Source organism: Geospiza fortis, unplaced genomic scaffold, assembly GCF_000277835.1.
Source record: "Geospiza fortis unplaced genomic scaffold, GeoFor_1.0 scaffold171, whole genome shotgun sequence".
In the NCBI taxonomy this organism is placed as follows: Eukaryota; Metazoa; Chordata; class Aves; order Passeriformes; family Thraupidae; genus Geospiza; species Geospiza fortis.
In genome coordinates this window covers 3,499,545-3,513,165 of record NW_005054313.1, presented here as the reverse complement: position 1 = coordinate 3,513,165, position 13,621 = coordinate 3,499,545, and the positions used below count along the sequence as shown (strand labels likewise).

At 37.4% G+C, this 13,621-nt stretch overlaps 1 protein-coding gene across 1 annotated transcript in view; it reads left to right on the top strand.

The window, feature by feature from the left end:
* Positions 1 to 13,621, top strand: part of GALK2 (galactokinase 2) — a 42,725-nt gene that overhangs the window by 19,942 nt on the left and 9,162 nt on the right. The window contains exons 5-7 of the mRNA XM_014306519.2: positions 1,838 to 1,936; positions 4,652 to 4,804; positions 9,617 to 9,827. Of these exons, the coding sequence (XP_014161994.1) occupies positions 1,838 to 1,936; positions 4,652 to 4,804; positions 9,617 to 9,827 (463 nt within the window). The remainder of the gene's footprint in view (positions 1 to 1,837; positions 1,937 to 4,651; positions 4,805 to 9,616; positions 9,828 to 13,621) is intronic.

The window sequence follows — 13,621 nt, the reverse complement described above, 5'->3', positions numbered from 1 at the left end:
AGCAGAACGGACTGAAACATTCAGGTATTCCCACGTCAGAGCAACAGTTTTAAATAGGCACACCTTCATATGTAGAAAGGAGTGAGCATCTGGAGGCTGCTGTGTGTGGAGGTTTGTTATTTTCTGTGGAGCTGTTGCTGAGTATTTTAGCATTAAATGGGAAAAAGCATCATTGCCTTCATTAGCATTTCATTCAGAATTATTTTCAGCTTATAGTGGAGCAGGGAGATACGGTAACTAAATGTTAAACTTTCATTGATGGGATGAAGAGATCTGAGGTTCGGGCTGGAAATGGGACTTGAGTGAACATGGGACAGGGAGGAAAATGAAGTTTCATTAACCGGGGAAATGGGTTTTGTTAAAAAGAAAGAGCGCCACAATGTTACTATAGTTTCTATAGTTTCAAAGTTTCTACGGTTTCTCAAGAAAAATAAAAGAAACGTTGTTTCAGTTCATCTTTAAAATACACAAAGGAAAGGCAATGCCAAAAAGGAGAAAAAGGAGAGTATTTTTACTGATTGTACTTTCAATGTTCTCTCATTAATGGTCTTTTTCTTGTCGTTTACCATGTTTGAGTCAAAGAGATCCACTCTGCATAGTTTTAGAGTAACTTTGTTAATGTTTTTTTGATAACTTCTGCTTATCAGCCTAAGGCTTATTGGCCATAACTGCACTGTGAGCTGAATAAATTGGTTGTTAGTGCATTTCCAAACAGTTCAGCCTGATTACATTCATCTAAGCACCAATTTTACAGCTGTGTCAGTGGGGCCATTAGAGGACTTGAGCAAGCAAGCAGGCAGGCACCCTGCACATACCTCTCTGAGCATCGTGATTTACTGCCTCTATCTGCTGCCTTTTAAGCTGTGTGCTGGCTAGTGTCCCTGTCTTGCTGCTTGGCTTTTTTCAGTCCTGTAATGCTGCATCCTTACTGTGGAATCTGAATCTGACTTTGCCACTGGAAAACAGCCCGTAGCTTTTCTAAAGTTCTTTTCCCATCTTCCTTGTGGTTACCTTGTGCTTAGAAAAACAAACTGGTAGGGGTCATAATAGGTGGACACAAATACTTTCCACTTAATCCATTTCTTTTTGACTACTCTGTTCTTTGACCATTTTCCAAAGTGTCTCTTGTGTTTTGTTTTGACTTAGCCTGACAGCTGAAAACTTTACTGTTAATTATTATTTTTGACAGTTACGACATTGATATTCCACCCTCCCATAGTATCCTCTGACCTGCAGGTATTAGAATGCACAAAGATATGCCCAAAATGTCACAAAGGAATGCACATCACATATAGTTACGAATCAGTTCAGATAAGCAGAGTACAGTATCTCAAGGAGACAAAACAAGCATCACTGACTTGAATATCTGCAGTGAGAAACAGTTTTGGAGTAATTTCTGATTATGGAATCAGTACATTAAAGCAATGTGGAATAATAACTTGCAATTTTTTGCTAAGCTGAGATTCACATGTAGATGGATTCGTCTCATTAAATCAACAAATCATTGGCTATTGGGATGGAAGATTTGAAGTGCACAAGGAAGGTGCGAGGAGGACAGCTACAAGAGTTAAGTGTCTAAAGGATACTCTGAAAAGCATTTGGTTGTGGTGGGTTCTCTGGAGGCTGAGTAGTTGGTGCTTTGTAGCTTCAGAACAAAAGGTAAAAGAGGCCATGTGGCATCCTGGTTGATAGCAGCTTATGTTATTTGACTTGTAAGACATAATAGTTTCAGAACTCTGACATTGTTTCCTTTGTTTTCTCACTAATTAATATGTAAACAGAATAAAAGTATCATCCTTAACTGTGGCTGAAGGTTCACATGTTAATATTTTTCCAGGTGGAACTTGCAGAAATTTGCACAAAGAGCGAACGTTACATTGGCACAGAAGGTGGAGGAATGGACCAGTCAATTTCCTTTCTGGCAGAAGAAGGAACTGTATGTGTACCTTTGTAATCTAAACTAACAATGTAGTATTAATTTATGTAAGCAAAAGCATACCTTCCTTAGTATCTAGAAGAAAGACAAGACTAGGAACTGGAATACCCTAATAAGCAGTATAAGCACTGCTGGAATACAAATGAATCAGGAATTAAACTTACAAACTTGGGTACAATCAAGTATGACAAGTTTGAATGGATATGATGAGGAAAATCAGAAATGGCAAGGAGGAAGGAAAAGATGTGGGGGAAAGATGTACTCTAGAAGAGCACTGGGTTCCACTCTTTGGCTAATTCATGCTGAACTTAGAATGTTTCCCATATAATGAAATCTGAATGGTCGGCATGCCTTGTATTCAGTGCAAATGGGATAATTATTACAAAAATGCTTTCTTGAAACTTCTTATAACCAAATAGTTCTAGGAAGTTTTGCCAGGTTCAGTTACAAAGACAATGGAGATTTTTTTTTCACCAGTTTTGCTAATTCCAGACAATTCTGTGGCTGGATTTTGATGTAGAAGGCATTTAGCAGTCTTAAACGTGGTGACAGAAGGTGAACTAGCTGTGATAAACAGGACCTGCCAAGTTATGCGTAAGTGCTGGCAGTGGAATTTACAGTGAGGTTCATCTGCTGTCCCAGAAGGTGCACAGGACTGCAACTGTTAAAACCTCAGACCTGTCAAAGTACTTTGATTGGAATTAATGTAGTGTTTCATAACAACCTTTACTTTCCTTATGATTGCGGCATTATATCTCTACAGCTTTTGTTCCTAATGACATGTCTTGGATGGGCTTACACAGAAAAAACCCTATTTCCTAGAATTACACCAAACATTTAATGCCATCATAAGACACATGTATTTTCAATTTCACATCACTGTACCTACTCTACACCTTTCCTTCATGTTTTTACTGTTAGTAGTAAAAACACAGTGACATGAATAATGAAAGAAGGAAGCAGCAGATTTTCCTGCCATACACAGACATGATTATGTAAGTGGAAGCTTTTCTGATAATAGCAGTGGCGACCAAAAAGACAATGTTAGCACAGATGAGAAAAGAATTGTGAACAAACCAGAAAAATATCCTTGCTTCAGTGTACTTGCAGCTGAATGCAGCTTTAGCCTCCCATCTTAAAAAAAAAAAGTACAGTAAAGGACACTGAGGTTTATCAAAGCTATTATTTAATAAATGAGCATTGACTGAACAATTTAAAACTTTTTGACTTGGAAAAGAAGAAGCTTTGAGGGTGATACTTTGAAGTTTGCAGATTCCCTAAACAAGTAAAGAGAAGGTAAATGGAGGATTCAATGTTTTTCATAACTGAAGAACTAACAGAAACACAATGACATTAGCAAGCAGCTTGTAAAAAACAAACAGGGAAGTTTGGGGTTTTTTCCAAAACATTCATTGTTAAATTGAGAAACACCATACATTGTGGAAGACAGAAGTTTTAAAAGGATTCAAAAAAGACCTTTGTGGATACACTAAGAGAGTGTTAAACTGTATGTAGCTATCTAATTTAATAGATGTTTCTTCCAGTGTAAGTATAACCATTGTAATCTTTGCTTATGGGAATCTGGAAAAACATACTCCTAGAAAAGATTGCTTTGTATATGTTCTATTTTTATATTCCCCCTAAATAGCCATTTATGGCTACTGTCAAAATCAGGACACTAGACCAGCTTAGTGGTACATTCTGGTCTAATGCAGCAGATCTTAAAGGGTATATTTGAATGTAAGCAAGTCTGTCTGTCTTGATAGGAATTCTGTGATGGGGTCCAGAATCTCAATGGCAAGGAGTAACACATATGCTGTACATAATGTACAAGCAGATTTGTCATTGTTTATTTAGCACTCTAGCTGCTCAAGGGACTCTCTGGGGGTGAACAATGCCAAAACCAGTAAGATGTCCCCGCTTGCACAGTTACAGTCTATTCTAAGAAGCCAAAACAGGGCACATGATTTACAACTTACCCCAGTGAAAAACCAGATGTGAATTTAATCTCTTGATTACATTACATCCTGAATTATTTAATTAATGGATGCCTAACTTATTCCATGAAAAGGTCACAAATGTTGGCAACATCTTACACAGCTTGTGTAAGCATGTGTGAGGCAAGGCAGTCTCTTATGTCAGAAAGGATGAAACAGTAACTACATTCTTACACTTAGTTTTATTTAGTTTCTTGGTTTGATTGTCTGTATGTAGCAAGATCACTGCCTCAGATCAGTCTGAAAATGTTGGTCCCATACTGTACCTCAGTGTACTAATCTTGCTGTAGTGCAAAATGAGAAGACTGAGGGGGAGATGGACAGTGATGAAGGGGCAGGGAATGCAAAGCCCCTTGTTTCTAGTGGCATGCACATTAGCTTTAGCCAGGCCTGGTACTTCTCTGCAGATCAAAGTGAAACTGTTGTCTTAAACAGGCAAGAAAAATAGGTTGGGTGGGGTTCTGTAAAATGCTGAAAAAACCCAAAGACTTAATGGAAACATTTTAAAATCCAGCTACAGGGAAGGGTTTGAAGTGTATGTGTAACTTGACCAATGAGGTTAAATCTCTTTTCTTGCTGTTTCATGTCAGTTTTCTTTCCTTAACTGTGCCTGGATTTTCAAGAGAAAAAACATGCAAATTTGCATTTGATTTGTTGAACTAAGTGCACTGTTAGCTAGTAGTAAATTAAAACTAACCATTCATTTTTCTTTCAATAGGCCAAGTTGATAGAGTTCAGTCCACTGAGGGCAACTGATGTTAGACTTCCAAGCGGAGCAACGTTTGTTATTGCCAACAGTTGTGTTGAAATGAATAAAGCAGCAACTTCTCATTACAATATTAGGGTAATGGAGTGTCGGCTGGCTACAAAGGTAACGCATGGCTTATGTCAAACTCTAATGAAACCTTCATCTAAATATGTGCTTTTTTCCACTTCTGACCAGCTGTGTCTTTAACACCTGGCTAGGTGCTACTCTTAGTATAATTTTTCTTTCCAGAACCAGACACTTCCATATGCAGGAACAGAACTCCTGCTGACCTTAATGGAAGTGCAAGGACTGTGTCCTTATATAGAAGATTATGTGATTTAGTTCTATTAAATTTATTTTTATTATATTTCAGTGGAGGAAATAAGTCTATTTTTCAGAAAAAAATATTCCCAGTTAATAAGATAGACTGTTTCTAATTAAAGCTGAATAAGCTGAATAATTACAAATAATGGAAAGCAACCAGTATGGTCACATGTTTATATGTATATATGGCAGTAGATGTGTATTTTCTAGGATTTAGAGAGCATCCAAGCTAGTAGTTGAAGGCCTGGAAGTAATATTAGAAATGCTGAATAGCAGCATGTATCTCAGCATAAAGTTCAAAAACAGGCTTGAATGAAACCCCAACATTTAGGGTGTACTGCCAGTTTACACAGCTTGAAATTATCTCTAAGGTGTATGGAAATTGAACAGGGGAGATCTAAGTTCTGCTTTAATTCTGGATTTTGTATGTTTAGGAGCATGTAGATGTAGGGTTTGATTTGAGTTCTTTATGGGAAGACAGTACATTTTTCTTTGATAAGAGTAAATGAGGAGTAAGCATAAAGATTCACTGCAATTGTACCCAACATAGGGTGCTCTGGGAAAGAACAGAATGTGGGTCACAAAGTCTAGAAGAAAGCTTTGAAAAATGCAGTGTGGAATTCCTTGCCACAGAACATTAGACTAACATCTGATCAATATTCAAAAGTATTTTGAACATTTGTTGGTTGGTATCACGATTCCATTAAAAATAATTTTTTACAAGTTTTAGTTAGTGCTAAAAAATACTTGAAGATCTGATCAGACATTGACAAAATGTATTAAAAAATAATGTGCTGAGATTTTTTTGAGGAGGGAAGCTAGACTTCAGATGACTTTTTAAATGGGCTTTAAACTCAAGTATCAAAGGAATAGTTGCATTTCCATTGTATCTAAGACATGGTAAAACAAATAGCACCAATGACCACAGTTAAAGCTGTTGTCACTGAAGTTAATAAGATTTTTAAGCCATTAAGAAAATGAAGATAAGGACCTGTCTATTTGTTAGTTCTGTTATAACTGATAAATCTCTAATTTGGGATTGCTAATGGACAAAATATATGTTTTTTAAGAGGAACTTCTTTAGTAAATTCTTTTTTTTTTACATAAGGAACAGAGAGCCTTCACAGATAATCTATTCTAAAAGGCACTGTACAATGAGTGCATTAAGCTGTGAGAGCTTTTGAAGTTATTGTTCCATATACCAGACTTTGTGAATTGAATCACAGTTTTCTAAATTGCTTTAAATTATTAGTCCTGTACAGTATACTGAAGAGGTAGTAAGGAAACATCTTTTCTTTTATATTCCTGTTAGCTATGATGCAATCTCTAAAAATGTACTTTTAGCAGATGCTCAATTGTAAGGAGACTAACAACATACACCTGTCTGTTTTTAAACATATGCTACCCAGATGGAAAGCTGCACACACTATAAAAATACATTGAGCCAGGAAAAGACTGTCTTTAGGAAGAGGTCACAGTGGGGTGAAGGAGGGCACGTATGGAAGTTGAAACAGGGAAGTCTTTTAAGCACCATTAAGCTAATGGAACTATGAACTAACATGCTGGGCCTTGCAATGATGCTTTAAAAGAAATTCTCATTCTAAGTGCCTTAGGATAGGCTTTTATTCCCCTTTTCTGCCTTAGGTAATTCTAGAATTTCATACTGCTTTACTGCATAGGTAAAGATGCCAACACAACATATCCCTGCTAGGATTAGTGTAGAATATTTTGCTATCAGTCTGTCCTACAGCGAGTTCTTGATCATCCTGGTAAATTATCTTTCTTAGATTCTGTTTCCTTCCCTTCCCTCTAGAGAATCATTGTTTTGCCTTTCTCTTCCCCTTCCTCCGTTCTTGTAGCAGCCTCTGAGTGCTCTCCTGCACTCTGTCACAGTGAGTTTCCAGTTTAAAGACGTTTCCTGTCCTCACTGCTCTGAGCTCCCCCCGAATGGTGAGAGCAGGGCTGGGGATGCCACTCCCCCTGCTTCACCCTCAGCCTGGTGTGGGGCCAGCAGTGGCTGCAGCTGCACAGCCACCATCAGCTCCTGGGCACAGGGCACAGATGGCATTATAGAAATGCTATGTGTAAGGAAGTGATGCTGCTATAAAAGTATTCCTGGACTTACTCTTAGTCAGACTTTCTTGTATTTATATTTGTCCCATCATTTACCAAGTATGTTTTCCTCTCAGTTACTCACACTTTTCCAGTGTGCCTATGTTGAACAATAAAGAACAAAAAAGCCCAAAGATCCTACATCCTGGCAGTTAAGAGTGGCTTGATGTCCATATCTTTAATCAATCTAGTCAGAGATCATCAAGAAAATATCCAAATGTGGGAGAAGTACTGGGATTAGTTTTTGTACATTAAAGAGATGAGATTTTTTTTCCAATTTCTGTTCCATGTCCATTACAATTCAAGCTGCTGCAGCTAGACTATTTTCAAAAATCATTTCTGTTTCCCCATAATATTTTTCCCAGTGCTATTAGAATCAAACCTTTGCTATAAGCAGGATAGACCTTTCCAGCAAAGCTGTGCCCACTGGCCCAACAGGGTCAGTTTCCATTTGGAACATTTGACCTATAAAACCCCAGTGTAGTTGGCTTGCCTGCAATACAGCATCTCCCTTGAAGAAATGGGAACAGATGTGACAATGCATATTTCTGCAGGGGATTATTTATCAAAAAAGAAAGTAGAAAAAATTTTCTTGCTTTATAGAATATTATTATTTTAAAATTCTGTTTAACTTCTCATAATAAAGTCCGGGGATGCTGAATATTGGGATTAAAGCATGAGGAAAAACATTTCCATTCATTTAGCACCTTGAAGAAGATGTGTATGCACCAGCATACAACATATTTAACTAAAAGGAAGCAGTAATTTTTACTCTAACTCATAAGTAAGTAAGCTAATATACAAATTACATAAATGCTGTAGAGTTCTAGGTATTCAGAGCCTTTAAAAAGGAGGCCAGAAGTGACTTAACCAGTCTTTTGCAGGAAAAATTGTCTCACGCTGATTTCTGCATTAGGCACTAAACAGTTCTGCTTCTTTCTCTACCACTGAACATTTAAAATTGTGTTTTAAATGGCAACAAAGTTATATGATTAGGATTTCGGTTTTTTGCTCTGCTGAGCCTCACATAAATCTCAGCAAGTCACTAGATGGCACCAAAAGTAGTTAATTTTTAGATACTGCAATAAAGCAAAACTGAAAGAGTCCCTGCAAAAAAAGCACTGTTGGGGGAGAGCAAGAATCTACACCAGATAGCTGGGCAGCAGATCTGCTTAAATTTCATGCTGTAACTTTGCATAAAACCAAGCAAATACTTTTCAGGTATGTATCAAGACAATGATTTCAAACCACTCTCATTCTGAACCGGTGCTTATTGAAAAGAATAAAACACATTGGATGAAATCTTGGCCTTGTTCATAAAAGATTTGAATGCTGATTTGTATAGAAAAAGGATTTAATTCCCTGGTCTTTCTATACTGTTTTAAACTCTTTCCAGACATACATCTTGATTTGGAAGTTTTAAACTCCATTTAAATGGTGCAGAACTGGACATACACCATGTTCCTGTGAACACAGTAAAAGGACATTGCTGTGTACCTGCTAATCTTTGTTTTACTTTGTAATCTGTTGAAATTACATCTTCTAGGTCAATGACCACTGACTATTCTTCTATAATTCATAACATCAAAATATTTCATCTTATGAGGAAAGCTGCTTTACCATTTTCATTAGACACATTGGAGTATCAACACATACTTCAGCCTTCCAGAGAAAAGCCTGTTGGACATTTGTCTTTCAGGATTCTGGTGTGTTGTAGTAACAACTGTCAACTGCCAAAACATCACAAAGATACACAAAGCATGGTATCATTGCCAGGAGTGGGGAAAGCAGATCCATCTATAACTAATAATTAATCACAGCAACCATGTAGGAATGGAACAGATTCAGACCAGCATTGTACCATTCCTGTAAAGGCTCAGAAGTTCCTTTAAATTGGATGTTAAAGAAAGTACTTAAATTTTACTTAAAACTCCAGAGATTGAGAAAGGTTATGGTTATTCTCCCCACAAATCTTATGACCACTTTTGTATTTTTAAAGCTATTATGAGAAAAGGTTGTCAGACAACCTCAAATGTTCATCAAAAAATTCCAGGAGTGTATTGGAAATGTCAAACTGAAATGTTAGAGCAAATACTAATAGTATGGAAATAAACTTTTTAAGCACTTCTAGTGTTACAGCATCATAGCACTTGTATAAACAGTTGTCCAGATGGGATTGTAAAAGGTTAGTAAGTGTTTGAAGTAACAAAGTCCATGGAAGAGGATAAATCACTGATTGGATTTTACACAAATAATGCCAGTAGGGCTTTTACAGACAGTATCTGATTTGAGGGAAGAATACCTGTCATTCACTGACCTTTAATAATAAATATAAGTATTGTCTGCTCTTTACTGATAGAAAGTAGGTTCTGATGGTTCTCAATTAAGAAGTGAAAAGAGAAAATGGGCCTTAAAGATATGTACAGACAACTAAAAGTTTTAAACAGGAAAGCACAATATTTTCTGTTTTCTTTTTTTTTTTTTTTTTTTTAATTTTAGCTTCTCTCAAAGTCAAAAGGCTTGGAGTGGAGAAAAATATTGAGACTCCATGATGTGCAAACCAAGCTAGGAGTTAGCCTAGAGGAAATGCTGACCATTGTCGAGGAGGTATTACATCCTGAGCCTTACAGCGCAGAGGAAATTTGTAAATGCCTGGGAATTAGCCTGGAGGAGCTCCACTCTCAGATCCTTAGTCAAAACATGCAAGATGGTGAGCATATATGAAATGGTGGGTTTACTGTACAATGTTTGTATTATATAAAAGTTTTATGCATTAATAAGTAGTTCAAGTGGAAGTCTTGCCAGAATCCTTGGCTGGAATCTTGGTTGGAAAGTGAAAGAATTGATACCATCATCAATTGATATTTTCATTCTAACTTTTAACTTAAAATAGAGCAACTGTTTCTAAAATGATGAAAATAGCAGATCGCTTAACTGGTGTTCAAGACCAGCAGAGATGGGCTTGTGCTTCTGTTCTTAACTGATAAATACATGATCACTTCCTAAAACAGTCACTGGGCAGCAAGTCTCAGTCTTTCCTGAGAAAGTTTCTGTCACTATTACTATTTCTTTTTCTTCTAGGAAGATCTTGGTGGAGATGAGCAATTTGCTATCTAAAGTGTTTCCTGTGTATTATTGCTTAGGATTATACCAGGCAGTCATGAGCATTGTCACACATGAAATGAATCCTGGATTCATATAGTAGGGTTGCTAATAATACCAAATAATAGAGAATTTATGAAATAATTTGTTCACTTTCATAACAGGTTTCCAGTTGAGATCAGAATCTTCCTTACAAAGTACATCCTTATCAGTCCTTTCCAAGACTGCTTTCAGGAATGTGTACATTGAATTTATATAGACCTGTAACATACCTATCTATACTGACACTTACTTAAATAATCTGTTCATCTGGAGTGATTGTAAATTTTATATATTAAGCAAGGACCAGGTCCTGAATCTTCAACCTGTTTTGCACCCCAGTGGTATCAGACAGTATGAGACTATCTTATTGTCTAATTCCACTGCCAGAAGATACCAGGATGGAATAAGATATCTTAAGCCAGCTCTTTATCTCCATAGAAAGAGTTTTGATAATTTTGTCCTGTCTGTACATGAGGAATATATGAACCATGTACCTGCACTCTGCAGCATTTTCCTGGGAAACTGCAAGGTTGTAAATCTTACACAGTCCTTGCACTCTCCCCTTCATGAAGCAATGCAAGACTATTAACTTACAGATGTTTATACTCCTTATACCTGGTTATAAAACAAAATTCTACAGTTCTGCAAAACTGAGTTGCTTATACACATTATCTTGATTTTTTTTTAAAAAAAAAAGTCTAGATGAAAAATTTAGACATAAAAGCCATAGAAGAAAGTCAAAGGAAATTTTATACTGTAGCCCTGAATACCATTTGCAGATGTTTGCTGATCAGAATCTCTTAAACTTGCATGACTGTGATTTCATTTGATAAGACCAATTAAAAAGGATTATGCTGAAAGCCTTTTTGCATGTACAATATAAAATTAAATAACAGATTTCTGTAAAACATGCAGAAGAAACAAGACAGACCTAGAAAGAATCTAAATCTGCTGGGTTTGTTACACACTATACAGATTACACATTATGTTGGCTTTGGAACACCAGAGGCTGTTTGAAGAAAACATTTTTCTTACTTCCCCTCTACTTTCCCACTCTATTTTAATGACAATTACTGGCTTCTTCATGTGAGAGAGAAAACAGACTGTTAAATAAGTAACCTCTTCAGATGATTTCAGAGTGTCATTGAATTTCTTTGCTCAACATGAAGAACAAACCATAACATTTAGGAGATCTTTTCATGCCCAGGGATCGTTACAAATACTGTTTTGTATTGGCATTATGTCTCATGTTTAAGGATCTAAAAGTGCTCTGTACATACTAATTTAGCCTTAAGTCCAGTTTCCCCTCCTCTACTCCTCCAGTGACAGTGCTATATACTTACATAAAGTTTTATCAGTATGTAAGGGTGACCAGATAAAAACTCCACATCTCAAAGGAACATTCTATGGACTGGCTTTGGTCAAGTCCCAGGCCAGGTCTGGAAGCCCACAGCCACTCTGCATCCCTTTTACAGCAAGTACTCAAGGATTTCTGCAGCTCCCTGCTGTACAGCCCATTCGTTCCCCATGTTTGGAGAAGTACAGATGGTGTGTAAAGCCTCTCTAAACTTCTTGCAGTTGTTCCTTGGTCAACTCAAAATCCCGAGTTTAAAGCTCCCTTGCAAATGTTTACACATGGATTGCACTTGTGGCTTCTGAACATCTCTAGAAAAATAATATTTATTACTTTCTAAGGTGCACTGTGCCATAATTTTGGCTTGGACTCGACTGCTTCACAGAACACATAGTGTGTGGTGATTGTGGGACATTAAGTATTTATAAGCTTCGCCACAAAAGGATATTCTCCTGTAAAACACTGTATTCCTTTAACCATGAAATGTTTTTTCTTCTTAAATGAGGTATTTTTAAAACCCATTTTTCCTCTTCATATTAAAAAAAAAAATTAATCTAATTCTGACATTTAAACCAGAGAATGAAAACGCCATGGGAGGAGTAGGCATCCATTTGCTGTGTGGATTTGACTGTTTAACTCCTGTTTGTCCCCTAGAAAGAGAATTCTAAATCTGTGCTGCAAATTCCACTGGTGCTTGAACAGCCATTCATGGGTGTTGATGGTGACCTGAGTGCAGGAAGTTTTCACACTCCCTGCATTGATGGGTGTAGGTGAGGGGGTCTCGAGTGCTCTGTCAGGCAGCTCTGGGGTACAAAAAGCTCTCTGTGCAACAGATGTCCTGCATGACACCTCCAAACTGACAGGCTTCAGAGCACTTGCCAGTTTAAGGGTCCAGGTGCCTAGTTCAGCCTTGCCCTGATCCATGTCATGGAGAAATTTTGGGACATACCGCAGAAACAGAGATGTGGCTGCTCCAGGCAGATCCCATACCTGAAGGATGGTGGCTTTTGGGGTGTGCCACAGGTTAGGCACAGGCACTGAATAGTCCAGGTTAATTGCAAAAGCCTGTAAAGCCATCATTCCTCTGGAGGAAAAATCACTTTAAACCAGTAGTTATCATAATCTCAAAACAGGTGTCTGCTAAATGTGTCACCGAATCCAGCGATGACTTGTCCCCTGGTTTATTTTCAGAAAGCTGGATTGCAAACAGTTACTTGAGCAGTCCCAGTAGAGTAACTGTTCCCCACTTCAAGTAGGGGGTTCACAATCTGGCTCAAATTAAAGCCATCTGGCAGCATTTTATTATATACATTGTGAGCCAGAAACCTTCACCCTCATCATGTTCAATCAGCAGGATGCCTAACAGAGAAGGGTACAATTCCACGTGAGTAATGGTGCTAGAAGCTGTCCCCTACACAACTGTGTGTCCGTGAGTTTTTCCGGTTGTAAATTTCTGACAGTCCCATCAGCCATGTGTAGCTCATTAATCTCCAGTGAAATGTATCTTTAGAAGCTGCCAAAGCAACTAGAAAAAAATATATAGCCTGGAGAGGTTGGTCTTTAGCTAAAGGTCAGATAGAATTGTACAGGAAGCCTCTAAAGAAAGGAATCTGCTGAAGTTGAAGTTGTAACAAATAATATGAGTTGCTGAGAAGCCACAATATTTACTTACACAGAAAAAAAATTCTTTTAAATGGACTGGACAGGTTTTCACAATTGCTAAAATTAAAAATATGACCATACAGTTGAAAATCCACAGTAAACATTTCTGTTATATTTAGTTAACCCACAATTATTTGGGTCTAATAGCCCAGATTTTTGTCTGTTAAGGGATTTTATATGAATTTTGGACAAGCTTTCATTAACACTAGTCTGCTGGGTCACAGCAGCCTGGAAGGCTCTTGCTGCAGTGCTATCTATTAGCGCCCTGGAAAATGGCACCATTCTTTCAAGGGCATTTGGTGGTTTTTAAGTTAATTGAATTTACCTGTTCATGGGTGACCTGA